The following is a 13,801-nucleotide window of genomic DNA, read 5'->3' as shown; positions in this document are numbered from 1 at the left end:
GATTCAGTAAGGGCCGATGATACAGGGATGAATAAAGGGAAGGGCAAGGAGAAGAAGGAAGGAGAGAAAGCTGCCTTTTGTAGGTGCTCTCATCAGAAGCGCCCACTGACGCCTGTCTGTCATAATCACGGAGGCTAAGACCGGAGCCGCGACGAGAAAGGCTGCGCACAAATTCATACAACGTGATAGGACTGAATTTACACCAACCCTGCACTGCTAAAACACCGCCCCGCATCAATCACCAGTATATACCTCCATTCCATCCGTCAATTATTTAATTCGTCATTAGATTTCCCGCTCATCATCAATGATGGCCCACAATCCAGAACACTGCCAGGTATTCTGAACGAAGGCCGCTCATCGCCAGTCAGATTGGAGCATAGCCATACTCATATATTGTGTTGGTGATATACATATGCTAGAATATTTCTTACCGTAGGTGTATGTAAATGAAAGCAAGGAACCACAGATCAGGAACGTCCAAACAACGTTCTCCTACCTTCCTCCTTCTCCTGTGCCTCTGTACCTTGCGTCAAGGTCGATTTCCAATGACCATGGGCCTTCTGGTACATCCTCCACGTCTCCGAAGTCCACATGTTCTCCTTCAACTGATGAGCTTTCTGTCGCGCGACTCGCGTCCGTCCTATCAGTGAGTTCCCTGCATACGATATCAATTGACCCCCGATCTCCTTCAATTCCTTAGCTTTATCTTTCGCTCTCTCATGGCGGTGTTTAACGGCCTCCCGAACAACTTGGGATGTTGATCTGGATTTATAAAAGATAGTATCCGTTTGCCGTCTGATCGCTCGGGAAAGCTCATCAATCGCTTCCATCAACTCTTTCAAATCATGTTGGACAACCTCGATCAGTGCCCTCATAGTAGAGTCCAAGATGTGCGAAAGTGAATCCACGGCGCGGATGCTGAGTGAGGTAAATGACTCCGCAGACTTGGACAGTTCCTTGGGCGCCACGATGGGACGCGCGACGGGCGCTGGCGAACGGATAACAACATCCTTTGATAATCCCATTCTCTCGGACCAGCTGAGGGGCTTGCAATCGCAATCATCAGATGGGTCCTTGGGGCTATTAGCTGGGGTAGAATCGGCGGTCTGAGCAACCCGTCCTGCAGATGGACTGCTGCTCGCTGAAATAGCAGTGGAACCGCGATTGTACAGAGACAGTGACGCAGACTGAGGAACAACTGCAATGCTTGTGGAAGAACGCAGTGAGAGCGAGGAGGATTGATTGGTAAACACATTCCAGAAGGGCGTCGGAATGTGTGTTCTAGCGGTTGGGGTTGGAGTCGTCACAGATGAGCTTAACGCGGTATTAACAGTGAATCCGACTATCAAGGACAAAAGGGCGAAACTAGAGACGGAAATTAGAACCTAGATAACATTAGGGTAGACTGACATACAACGTGACTGCGTGAACGGAGGTAAAGTGTTCGGATAGTCCTTTGCCTGGACGCTTCTTGGCAGTGATCTGTCTTATGCCATTATAGACATCAACGGCGTGAAGGCGTGAAATTTCTTCCATGCAAAGGACAGGCGAGCGTAAGCCCTTCTGCACGTGTAGAACCTTCTCGGCTGGAATACGTAGTTCAGACCATGCAGATTCTGCGCGGTCAAGAGCATCCAGGTCGACCCCGTCTTCTCCCGGAAGAGGTGCAGCAACGGGAAGATGAAAAGTATGCACAGGAAGAAAAGAGAAGGGTGTGCAAGGAAGATATATAATTCCAAGGGAAGGCCGGTTCGAAGAAATCTCCGAACTCGGCTACGATACATTGATGTTAGTGTCAAGAAAAGAGAGGAAAGATACGCACGCTATCTTGACCGGTTCTGTCGTAGACCGCGACTGACTTGAAAATATCTGTGGAGTCCGCGATAGAGAAATGAAGCAATTGCGCTGTGCCCAAGGCCATATGTTCAATGGAAGCGAGACGGATGCCTGCTCCAAGAGAAGCCTTTCGCAGCAAGTCATGGACTACGGTCCACTTGACAGAGGATGAAGTTCCATACAAAAATATGTCGTATTCCACATCACCGAAGTCAATATCTCGGGTGTCTGTAGGACTCTCGGGTGTGGGTAACAGGCCCGGATCCGTGACAGGCGACGAGTCATTCACGGTGACTTCCGTGATAGCTTCTTCACCCTCCAGGGAGGGTAATTCGTGGTTCGACGAAGAGACATTGTCGTATGAACCGCTCAATTGTTCATGAGAGCTGGTCAAAGGATCGGGGAAAGACAACTTGAGGTCTCGGAGTGAGCTATGAACAGTAGAGGGATGTGAGCTGCTTCGGGAGGCACCCAAGGTGCTTATCATGCTTTGATCCAAAGCCTCTCTGACACGCTGCTCTTCTCCCTCTAAATCGAGGAGAGGTCCCATGAATAGGCCGTCTGCCACTGCTCCTGTCGACTCGAATTCGTTAGAATGACCTTCGTCAGAGCTATCATCAACAAAGCCTTCCCAAGCATCTACTTCACCATCTCTAGAGCTGCCAATGCTCATGGAGGAGCGTCGGGAGAGAGGTATCACTACCTCATTGTGATCACTGTCCCGCGACGATACCGACTCATTGTCATCGGATTCGCGATTGCTGGCGATGTCGAGCCAGTCAGAGTCAGAAAGACTGTCCTCAGACAGTCCAGGCGATTGAGGATAATCTGACATATCGTAAGTAGCGTCGCTGCTAGGAGATGTATCGTTCATGGTGGTCAGGAGTAGGGAAGCTGAAAGGGCAACGGGAGAGCCGAATGAGTAACCTTCGGCAGTTTCGGCGCTAGTAATGACATAAGAATCAGATTTCAATCTTATCAGATAACTTTTAATCTTGTCTGCCAACTACTCTTTCCTCACGACTTTCATGTCCTCCTTCTTTCTTACGCTCCCGGAAGATGTCTTATTAGCAATTTTCGCTCGACTTCCTGTCGAGGATCTGCTCTCTTTAATCCAGGTACGTAGTTCTCCTTCTTGGTATTGCGAAGATTTGTCATTATATTCAATGATCATGACACGCAGACATGTCGTGTCCTCCATGCATTGGGCTCCACGGATTATGTTTGGCACCAAATCAAAGTCGATCTCCCTCTGGACGTTCCTCCAGGCAAGGACATAAAATTAATTTCCGGCCCAGAACTCCATCGAGCTTGGGTGCGAAGTTTACGTCTTGAGCGCAACTGGCGCAGACATGCTTCGCGACTTAGGAAGATGTGCCGCATCATGCACGGTGGTATCGTCTTCCGAATCCAATTTCTGGGATCCCAATGGTTAATAACCTTGTCTCGTGCTCCCACAAGCGCATTGTGCCTCTCTGTTTGGTATATTGGTGTACCAGGCAAGGAACGGCGGTATCTGTCGATGGACGTGCCGTCCGCCACGACATTCGCTGCATCCTTGCAGAATGATGGGCGCGATGCAATTGTTGCCGTCCTCATGGATGGTACTCGAACGACGTGAGGCGTTGATCGCTTTCATCTGTATTCTACTTATCAAGAAAACAGCAAGGTCAAAGTATATTCCATCGCGCTCGAGAGTGATGCGGATAGCGAGCATTCGATGACCCATTGTCCCCAACTTGTGAGTCAGATTTCGCAGGCCAAATCTGAAGGGACCCCTGGCGAAGTCCAGATACACGGGGACATCGTGGTTGTTGCGATAGCTTACTTCGAGAACATATTCAATCCGCCGACATACCGTTTCATTGTTCTCAGCATCAAAACCGGGACCAAGATATCAATCAGTCCTAAACTTCCAGAGGTATAGTACCTCTCATTCCACGCTTCCCTGCGAAATTAATTTTTAAAAAGCATTTCAGCCATGTTCACTTCAGGCTCTTCCCGCGCCACATGGTGATCGCCGGGATGAAACTTCACGAACGGCTCGTCGTTCGTATCTATGATTTATCTCCGGTGATAGCCAGACTATCTGGTCTTTACCAAGGCAGCAGTCCCACGAATGATCTGGACACGTTCAGTCAATATACCGCAGAATACGAAACAGATGATGTTCCAGCGGATTCAGACTATACACTTTCAGACGGATATCTGAGCCAGAATTTTCCGTGCATGACAGCCTTATCTTTCAATGCTTCCGCGGGATCATTACATCGTCCAGGAACCGCATCGGTATTCTCCTTTCCTTCAGAAAAGGGTGCGATGTGTCCCAGATCGCATGGCGCCATGCCTGTGCATGTATTCCACACACCAGCTAGTGCAGTGTCTGACATTGTCTGCATCGGATCCAGCGGCCGACGAGCAGTGTGGTTGGAACGTCGTTGGGACACCGACGTGTTCACACTAATGAAAGGCACCTTCTCTCCGGAACAAAAAGGGCCAATCATCGTTGAAAAGCTGCTTCCTTCGAATCTAGTTTTGCCGTTTGAGGTCTTTGCATGTCAATCCTTGGCCTTCGAGGAAAGTACAGGACGAGTTTGTCTCGGCCTCCATACTGGAGAGTTATATATTCTCTACTTGTGAGTGTCATCCGTCCCTCTCCGGCTGCATCCTGACAGTCCACTCAAAGCTAACACCTGCGCGCCAAGTTCGGATCCGCAAGCTTAGCGGACCGCACCCCCGGCACAGCCACCTTTACCGTACATTGTCTTCTTAACTCAACCAGCAGGACTGTACGCGTTAAGTAGACTCGTCGGACCAATGACTGGACCAAGTCTTGGCAGAGAAACACGGTAGGGGTATGCTGTATCTCGGTACAATATAGCAAAGAAGTAGGCTTGCGGACCCGGAGTTACAACCACGTTTACAACGACATCAAAATTGATATACCTGTTCATTTTGAAACCATTGACAACTTTCAACAACTCCGTCCAGACTCTGAAAGTAGCTTAGACAACTTGGACATGGGCTAAGCTGTGAGAACGTGATCGCGTTGCTAAAGATATTTTCATCGAGACATCTGTCATGGGGATGACCTTCTTACTTATATTCTGAAAACAAAGTCCTGCTGCCGTCGCGTCTCGCAGGGTCGCGATGGAGCTGGTCGTGTGAGAACCACAAACGATAGCGAGTGACTCATACAAGGAATCCGGAGATCTCAGATTTCAAGTCGCACGTGATGATTTTGTCCCAATTGAAATCGATCTTTTGAAGATCCATTTCTGTGTTCTGATTCTGCTGTATCCCTATTCCTCTTCCTTCTGCTGAACGGTTTTTTGCGTGTCTCAAGGCTCAGCGCTCAATTATTGTCCTCACTATCTTATTTTGGACATGGAGCAAGAAATCGACAGGGTCGTGCAAGCAATTACAGTTGCATCTGATCCTGCGCAAACCCCGTTGCATCCAGAGGCTTTGGCCTATCTTTCCACCATAGAACAAAACGCCACAGAAACATGGAGAATTGCACTATCTCTATTCGTCGACGCCACTTCTGAAGGGGTTCGAAAATACCCACCACAAGCTCGTTTCTTTGCTTTGCGTGTGTTGGATGCGTTCTTGGAGAGTCGGTGAGTAAGGGCATCTGCATTTCTTCGGTGGTCTTCTCTTCTCGTAAATCGCCAATGCCACAAACTTCAGTGCGCGAGAGGGCGCATGCTCTGAAAAGTGTTCTAGTGTTCTGGAGGATTTTCATTTGCTGTGTTGGCCGCTGTGTGGCTGATTGACTCATGGCTTCCCCCCCCAGGTTTGAACCCCTGGATCAGGAAACATTCCAGACACTGCAACAAACTCTGGTATCGTACATCCAATCCGAGTATGTCTATGGATCGTCGGAATCCAGTGCTTCATGTGCGTCAACAGTTTTCTTGTACTCTTGTTTTGCTAAATTTTATGCCAGTCCTTCGCAACAAGTTTTCGCATACTTTGACATTATTCTTTCTCTGCACTTATATGGAACAATGGCCAACCTTTTTTGCCGACATATTCACTCTTATACGATCCTCGGAATCATCATCCTATAATCGACATATCTCACTCCTCTTCTTTCATATCGTACTAGAAATCTCGGGCGAGGTTGCAGATCAGATGATCAAAGCTGCCCGGCAATACACTACCATACGAGCAACGCGAGACAGTCGCGTCAGAGATGCTGTAAGGGAGAGGGACGCGGTGAGAATCAATGAAGCAGTCTTGACCATCGTGGCCGAAGGGTCGGAGAGGATGGCGAACATGCGCAAGGATCAAGGTTCTTCTGCAAATCGGGAGCTAGATGAGGTTATTGAAGTTGTAGACTGGGGTATCAGAACATTCGGATCCTATGTGGGTGCGTGACAATCTATACTTTCACTTTTTACGATCTGATTCTTTGCATACGCAGGGTGGATCGATATTAATCTGACAATTACACCAACTACTGTGCCCCTTCTCTTCACATTATTAGCCGATCCTTCGCTACCTATCCGACTAGCCACTTGTGTGGCATTACTACGCATCGTCGCTAAAGGCCTTAAAGAACCTGGTGACAAGCTTCAACTAATTAAAGTCCTCTCTTTGGGGCAGGTCATAGATGCTCTCGAAGCTAAGACTCGGCAGCAGCAACTAGAAAGAGGGTCGGAAACTGATGAGGGAGAAGAATCGTACCGGGAGTCTTTAGGAAAGCTATTCAATGTGTTTGGCTTAGAATTGACAAAATTAGAGGTGTGTACAATTCCAATTTATTTCAATTGGCCGGCTTTCATCGTCATCAATAGGATTGTCCCAACGGGCAAGTGCGTTCTGAGGCTACCGGCTATCTAACTCAATGTCTACCTGTGCTGCTTCGATTTATGGTGGATGAATATGACGATACGTCCTCCACCATATTTCCTCTCCTTCAGGCTATCCTTGCCAATGTAAGAACGCATCTCTTGCTATTCTACAAAATCATTGATGATTCTGTTATAGTACAAGCGCAGTCGAAAGGTTTCTTCAGATCCTATCGATGAATCAAAACGATCCTTCCTTTCGTCCCTCCTACAAGTCATATTGGCAAAGATGAAGTGGGATTCTGAAGCCGATCCTGATGATTTGGATGAAGATGACAATGCCGAATTTGAGAAACTTCGCAGGGTATACATTTTGCTAATCATCATAACTGTCATTGACAAAAAACTAGGAGCTACGCAATTTCATGGACTCCGTGTTAATCATCGATCAGGACCTGGTTACTGACGCAGTGCGCACTTTGGCGATGAACACGATGTCGGCTTATCAAAATGGCGTGCCTATGGAGTGGTACGAAGCCGAACTGGGCGTCTACATGGTATACATCTTTGGGGAGGTCAACAAAAGTGAGCCCCTTTGAATCACAATGACCGACAACGCTGAATAGCTGTAATACAGGTGGAGGGAAAGGTCGTGCCGCTTTCTGTCATACTCCCTCTGTCATAGACAAGGAGAAAAGGAAAGGTACAAACTACTCGGAATATGCCCTGACCACTCATGGGGAGCTATTATTGGCTCTGGTACAATCGGGCTTGTCGGGTTATCCGCATCGAACAGTAGCTCTACAATTCTTCGAGACAGTAACTCGCTATACAGACTTCTTCAAAGTGCGCAAGGAGTGCATTATGCCAACCCTTGAGGCTATGGTCGATACACGGTGGGTCTGAGCAACACCTTCTAAGCCTTTTTTAATCGCTATTCAGGGGTCTACATAATTCCAATCAAACATTTCGATCACGTCTCTTCTACCTATTCTCCCGATTCATCAAAGACAGCAAAAACGACATACCACCAGACATCTGTGTCACACTCACTCAAAGCATCCGGGACCTGCTTCCTATACAGATCCACATTCCAGAACCTGATGATGTGGAAACAGATCTTTTGACTGATGCAGCAAGAGATCCTGCGTTCGATTCTCAACTCTTTCTCTATGAGACTGTCGGAACCCTTTGCTCGTTATCTGCCAAGAGTTCAGATCAGCCTGCGGCACATTTGTTGTCCTTCGTAAAGCCGCTAATGGATAACTTATCGGAGAGTCTTCAGGCTTGCAAGGGGACTCAGGACGTAGGGCCTATCGTCACTGTGCATCATATCATCATGGCCCTTGGTACTATTGCGAAAGGATATCCTGACTATCCCTCGCCAACCCCTCCCGGGTATGTTTTACCATCATTGGATGTTTTCGCACAAGTGGCGCAGGCCATACTTGTATGCCTGGAAAATATGAACGTTTTTAGAATTGTTCGCGATGCGGTTGGTAGTTTATATGTCGTTTTAAAGTATTCACTCAACCGTTGAACAGACGCGCTTCGCTTTCGCTCGGATTTTAGCGGCTGCTGGACCTAGTGTGACGCACTACATCCCTGCTCTCATGAGCAATCTACTCGTCCATTTCCAACCAACAGAACTGGTTGATTTCGTGAACTTCATCGGCCTGTTGATTTACAAGCTTCAAGTTCGTCGTCTCTTTGCTTTGCGATATCTCTGTTCCTCACGTATAAACCTTCCTTCAGAATGATATGTTTGCTGTACTCGATGAGCTCATCGGCCCGCTCAGTGGACACATTGGTAATATATTGAGACAGCCCATAAGTGATCCGGATGATCAGCGAGCACACCTGGAAACTAAAAAGGCATATCTGGCACTACTGAATAGTGTCGTCTCGTCGAAGCTGCAGAGAGCACTCATTTCAGAACGTAAGTGCATGATGAAATAAGAGATGTTACTCTTGCTCATTACTGGCCTTTTCAGGGAATAATCCTACGTTTGAACCATTGATGCAATCCATGATTGGTATTGCTGAAGATGCGTCGGACCCTCCTAGCCAAAAGTCTACTTTTAATTTTTTAAGTCGTTGCGTGACGATCTGGGCCGCCCCTCCTCAGACAACTACGGTTAGCAATGAACCCGCAGAATCCTTGCCGGGATTCGAAAGATTCGTGTATGAAAGACTTATCCCGACTGCCTTCCGCGTACCTGCTGCACCAGACTTGAACGTAAAGGATGGTCAAGTTACGTTGGTGCGTCTTCGTGGATTCTCTTCTCGGTACACAGTTTTCAATTTTGTCACTAGGTCTTGCAAGAAGTTGCCAACTTCCTGCACACTGTTGCTAGAACACGAGGATCAGAGGCTTACGATTACCTCTTGACCGTCTTCTTCCCTTCACAAAATTGGCCATCAGAGACGGCTCTTGACTTCACTACGAAATTGCGAGATCTTGATGCAAAAGGTTTCCGAAAATACTTTACGGAGTTTGTTCGTTCGTCACGTTCGAACTCATAGCACTTGGTTAGATCTTTATTCTTACTGCCCTACTCTTTCCTTTACTTTCCATTAATCCGTCTTGCACTGCCTCCTATTATGTTATCGATACAAAGCTGCCACACGTATTGTGCCATTATTCATATTCATGCTTTACATATGTACTGTTTGCATGCGCATTAAACATTATGTCCCTAGGAAAAATCGCCGTAGTTCGAAACTAAGATTTCGAGGAAGTCCTTCGCTGGTTCGAAGTGACCGATATCGTTGCGTCACTTCGGGTACGTATCTGTATATCGATCGGTACCGAATTTGGTAACTTGAGCCTTCACGCATGGTCATCACTGGTAGTTGCTGAGCATTGCTGTGAAGCCACTCTTGTTTTCTGCCATGTCGATACGTACGTCTTCAGTGATATCTGGCATCCTATGTATTGACAGCTTGCAGCACGGCGAGGAAGAGTCAGGATTGTACGTGTCCCTTTGCCTACAGTGGTCGAAAAACAATCTAAGCTATTCTCTCCCCTCAAAGGTAGCGCCACGTAGGGTATATTCATCCATCAATTCATGATACAACTCGGCTGATTCTTTCTCAGCATGGCCCAGAGTTTTCTGCACAACAGACATGGTCAGAATTGTCTAAGAACATCAAGGAAATTCAGAACCACAACGCCTCCAACCTTTCGTTCGAGGAGAACCACCGTTTCGCGTACAATATGGTTCTATATCGGCAGGGAGAAATGTTATACAAAGGTGTCAAGTCTCTCATATCAGAGAACCTAGAATCTCTTTCAAGAGAGCAGGTTGTGCCAGTCTTTCCTTCCGGCGCGAGTCAGGAACCGCTGCAGAAAAGTAATGAGGCGGAAATGCTCTTAAAAGCATTGAAGAGCATATGGGATGACCATCTAAGCAATATGTCAAAATTGGGGCAGATTCTGAAGTATATGGTACGCCATCATCACGGTTAGCATTGATCATTGCTTCACAGACATCGCAGGATCGCGTGTATACCAAATCCGCAGAGGTACCAGAAACTTGGGAAACCGGTCTCGCATTGTTCTTAGAACATATCTTCCGCCCACCGATAAAAGAGCATGTCGTAACAGCGATATTGATACAAATCGAATTCGAGCGCGAGGGATACACTATCAATCGTTCTGCCGTCAAGGGCTGTGTCGATGTCTTCCTCACTTTGCATGCTTCTGCGGGTGGCCCCACCGTATACAAGGATGATCTCGAGCCTGACATTCTGAAGGAGAGCCGTCTGTTCTATGAGGCTGAGGGGAAAAGGTTGCTTGTTTCATGTGATGCTCCCGAGTATTTGCGTCGCGTATGTTTCGTTCTCTTATCACATTAATGCTGTTGCTCAACTTCCTCAAGGTAGAAAGTGCCTTTCGGGCAGAGGAGTCCCGCGCGCATCACTATCTGTCGTCACAAACCGCTTTACCCTTGCGCCAAATACTTCAAGACTGTCTCTTGACAGCACATCTTGACCATGTCATATCCATGGAGAACTCCGGTTTGGATGTCATGATCGACACAGACAAGATAGAAGATATAGCAAGGCTGTACCAGTTATACTCGATGGTCCCTACGGGAATGACTTGTTTGAAACGTGCTCTCAAGGACTCTGTTTCTAGACGTGGCCGTGATATCAATCAGTCTTCATTGAGCGCTGATTGGGATGAACCCGACGACGCCCAAGAAGATAATGCTAACGCGAGGGGGAAAGGGAAATCCAAGCCCAACGCTTCAGTTCAGACATTGGGCCTAGCTCTCAAATGGGTTCAGGATGTGCTTGATCTTAAAGACAAGTTTGATATTGTATGGAAGCGTGCATTCGGCAGTGACAGGGATCTTGAGAGCGCACTGGATGAGGTAACGTCATTTAGATTCAATTTCTATATCCACTGATTCCTGGATTCAGGCATTTGGATCGTTCGTCAATGTTAACAGCAGGTGCTCGGAGTTTATTTCGCTCTTCATAGACGATCATCTAAGGAGGGGGCTAAAAGGGGTAATGCAACTCCTCTTACTATTGACGATGGCTGAATTTCTTGCCAGAAAACCGATACAGAGGTGGATCTAGTCCTGGATAAGACCATCACTGTGTTCCGATTCCTTGGCGAGAAAGATGTCTTTGAGAGATATTACAAGGGTCATCTTGCCAAACGTCTCCTTCTCAAACGGTCCGTCTCGGATGATGCCGAACGCGGGATGCTAGCCAAACTCAAAGTTGAATGCGGTTATCAGTTCACGCAGAAACTTGAGGGCATGTTCAACGACATGAAGGTGTCGGCTGACACTATGAACGAATTCAAGAATTATCTACAGAAACCCGGAATTTCGGTACGTAACATTGTGATGTTTTGGCAGCCTCTTGATCTCATTTTATCCTCAGGGTCCCTGCATCGAATTATCTGTTATTGTGATGACCGCAACGTTTTGGCCAATGACCCATTCCAGTTCGCCTTGCACGATACCTCCACAAATGAACAAAACGTGCAAACAGTTCGAGCAATTTTATCTGTCGCGGCATTCTGGCAGACGGTTGACATGGCAGTACTCCCTCGGAAATGCCGATGTACGGGTCAAGTTCAAGCAACGGAAACATGACCTCAACGTTTCGACATTTGCTCTGGTCATCCTGCTTCTCTTTGAAGACGTGAAAGACGATGATTTTCTCTCTTACAAGGTATGAATCTCATCTTATCTTCTGAACTCAGATCATGGACCTCCCATAGGAAATTCAAGAATTGACGTCAATAGACCATGCTGATCTCAAGCGTCACTTGCAATCTTTGGCTTGTGCCAAGTTCAAGATCTTGAAGAAACACCCACCAGGTCGTGATGTTGACCCGTCCGACTCTTTCTGTTTCAATTCGGATTTTACGTGTCAACTTCAAAAGATCAAAATCAGCACCGTCTCTTCGAAGGTAGAAACCTCGAGCGAGAGGAAAGAAACGCGGGATCGGATTGATGAAGAGCGACGTCATCAGACTGAGGTATGCGCATAACATTGGCTGATCTTCTGTACTAATATGCTTTCAAGGCGTGTATCGTACGAGTGATGAAATTGCGTAAACACATGACGCACAATGAACTTGTCAACGAGGTGACGCCTCTTCTGGCTGGCCGATTCCAACCCAATCCTTTGGATATCAAGAAGCGGATTGAAGGTTTAATCGAGGTGAGGATTAGTTTCCTTCTTGTAGCCTGTCGTAGGTGACTAATCCTTCATGCAGCGAGAGTATCTGGAGCGATGCGAGGATCGTAAATCCTACAATTATCTGGCATAAATCATACCACCCATCATCACTGTATCTCAAACCTGCACTGTATTACCTGTTTTTCAACCGTGTGATCGCTGACCTGGCCTTTCCCCGTGTCTAATCTGTGCGGTCGATTGAAAAAGGGAAACATTATATACACGGGTATATACTGAATTCAAGAGTAAAAGATGTCCATGAATGACCCATTACAAGGCAACGTCCAATACCCCAGCGGGGAAAGAATGGTAACAAACAATTCTCATCCACATGCCGCTATCCTATCCTAATGCTCCGCTCACGCAGTCTGAACAGGGAGAGTCACAAATCCCGCTGCACTCTGTGCTGCTGTTAAAGCACTCTGCACAGAAGTGGGGGAAGTAGCGTCGTTCCAATTTGATCCTGCCGCCACCACTGTGTTATTTCCTACATCACGACCTAATGTCCTAGCTCAGAAACCCAATTTCGAACAGAAGAAAACAGAACAGTACCTGAGAAGCCAAGGTCGGAAGAAGAGAGCGAGCCGTCTGAGTTGGTCAACTGGGAAATCTTGCTAGCGACGTTGCTATCAAATCCAACCTGTCTGCCTGATTGGCGGAGTAGGTCGCTGCTGAAGCTGCTAATGCTAGAGGAGAACTGTTCAAGGACAATCGTCTGAACCTCTACTTCGCAGATCTGTTCCGTGATAATCCTAGTCCGAATAAATATTAAATCATGAATCGACAGGGAAAACGTTGTGGGTCACCTCTTTGCCATCTCCTGAAGGATAACCAGCTTTTGTTGGATGACTTCAATCTGCTGAACTTGGCAGACAACCTGTTGCTCTTGGACCACGACGACTTGAGCGTTCTGAGATCCGCTGAAGTTGTCGACACCATTGAAGTCGTCAAACCCGCTCAAGGACTGCAAACCGCCCCAGTTACTCAACGAGACGTCATTGCGACCTAGAAATAGTGCATGAGGACCGGGACGGCTGGGATAGTTCGGAACCTACGAATAGCCTCACGTCGCTGCCACAAGGGGCTACCGAGGACAACAGACGCCAAAGCCAAAACCAGAATGAAGGGAGAGAACATAGTGACAATGACGAAGTGGATGTGAAAAAATGGACGTGCTACCTACAGGCCACCTATGATTAAGGATTTCGCTCTGCAGTGAAGTTCGACTTACCTAGAGCAATCAGAAAGCCGACCGGGGCAAAAAGAAAGAAGGCGAATGAACGAAAGGTAAGAAAGAGAGAAAAGGATTCTAAAAGGCAACCAGGCCAAAGGAAAGCGACGCTGGGTTGGAACGAAGGAGTTTGTTATCATCGCTTGTCTCTCACCACCTTAAATACCAAAGGCGAGAATGGGTAAGCCTTCCAATTCTCTTGGCATGAAATATACTTGTA

The 13,801-nt window shown here is 47.2% G+C and overlaps 5 protein-coding genes across 5 annotated transcripts; 3 read left to right on the top strand and 2 right to left on the bottom strand.

Moving 5' to 3' along the window:
• Nucleotides 1-144: 144 nt before the first annotated feature.
• EV420DRAFT_1496579 (uncharacterized protein) lies at nt 145-2,843 on the bottom strand. The gene is made up of 3 exons (XM_060470898.1): nt 1,826-2,843; nt 1,418-1,776; nt 145-1,368 (listed from the first exon to the last, which is right to left on the bottom strand). The coding sequence occupies exons 1-3, from the start codon at nt 2,711-2,713 to the stop codon at nt 471-473; spliced, it is 2,145 nt and encodes a 714-aa protein (XP_060339588.1). The 5' UTR covers nt 2,714-2,843; the 3' UTR covers nt 145-470.
• EV420DRAFT_1496577 (uncharacterized protein) lies at nt 2,822-5,018 on the top strand. Its single transcript, XM_060470897.1, has 6 exons — nt 2,822-2,957; nt 3,023-3,456; nt 3,505-3,760; nt 3,811-4,475; nt 4,526-4,891; nt 4,940-5,018. Exons 1-5 carry the CDS (start codon nt 2,868-2,870, stop codon nt 4,527-4,529), a joined length of 1,449 nt encoding a protein of 482 aa, XP_060339587.1. The 5' UTR covers nt 2,822-2,867; the 3' UTR covers nt 4,530-4,891; nt 4,940-5,018.
• A 12-nt stretch (nt 5,019-5,030) lies between these two features.
• On the top strand, nt 5,031-9,349 carry EV420DRAFT_66106 (armadillo-type protein). The gene is made up of 13 exons (XM_060482966.1): nt 5,031-5,462; nt 5,639-5,742; nt 5,792-6,217; nt 6,272-6,591; nt 6,645-6,785; nt 6,838-7,002; nt 7,049-7,223; nt 7,276-7,534; nt 7,581-8,133; nt 8,183-8,335; nt 8,394-8,577; nt 8,633-8,901; nt 8,955-9,349. The coding sequence occupies exons 1-13, from the start codon at nt 5,227-5,229 to the stop codon at nt 9,162-9,164; spliced, it is 3,195 nt and encodes a 1,064-aa protein (XP_060339586.1). The 5' UTR covers nt 5,031-5,226; the 3' UTR covers nt 9,165-9,349.
• On the top strand, nt 9,350-12,645 carry EV420DRAFT_66183 (Cullin). The gene is made up of 12 exons (XM_060482968.1): nt 9,350-9,543; nt 9,591-9,613; nt 9,675-9,689; nt 9,739-10,089; nt 10,140-10,472; nt 10,523-11,020; nt 11,070-11,159; nt 11,207-11,491; nt 11,544-11,837; nt 11,887-12,147; nt 12,195-12,332; nt 12,388-12,645. The coding sequence occupies exons 1-12, from the start codon at nt 9,534-9,536 to the stop codon at nt 12,439-12,441; spliced, it is 2,352 nt and encodes a 783-aa protein (XP_060339585.1). The 5' UTR covers nt 9,350-9,533; the 3' UTR covers nt 12,442-12,645.
• Nucleotides 12,646-12,709: 64 nt separating this feature from the next.
• EV420DRAFT_1634211 (uncharacterized protein) lies at nt 12,710-13,487 on the bottom strand (the record flags this gene model as incomplete). The annotated part of the gene is made up of 4 exons (XM_060476289.1): nt 12,710-12,849; nt 12,903-13,102; nt 13,157-13,355; nt 13,406-13,487. The coding sequence occupies 4 exons, from the start codon at nt 13,485-13,487 to the stop codon at nt 12,710-12,712; spliced, it is 621 nt and encodes a 206-aa protein (XP_060339584.1).
• Between the last annotated feature and the right edge of the window lie 314 nt (nt 13,488-13,801).

The sequence above is a fragment of the Desarmillaria tabescens genome (genome assembly GCF_030435595.1).
Source record: "Desarmillaria tabescens strain CCBAS 213 chromosome Unknown EV420scaffold_1, whole genome shotgun sequence".
Classification (NCBI taxonomy): Eukaryota; Fungi; Basidiomycota; class Agaricomycetes; order Agaricales; family Physalacriaceae; genus Desarmillaria; species Desarmillaria tabescens.
The sequence above is the reverse complement of the archived record's forward strand: the minus strand, read 5'-3'. Positions and strand labels throughout refer to the sequence as shown.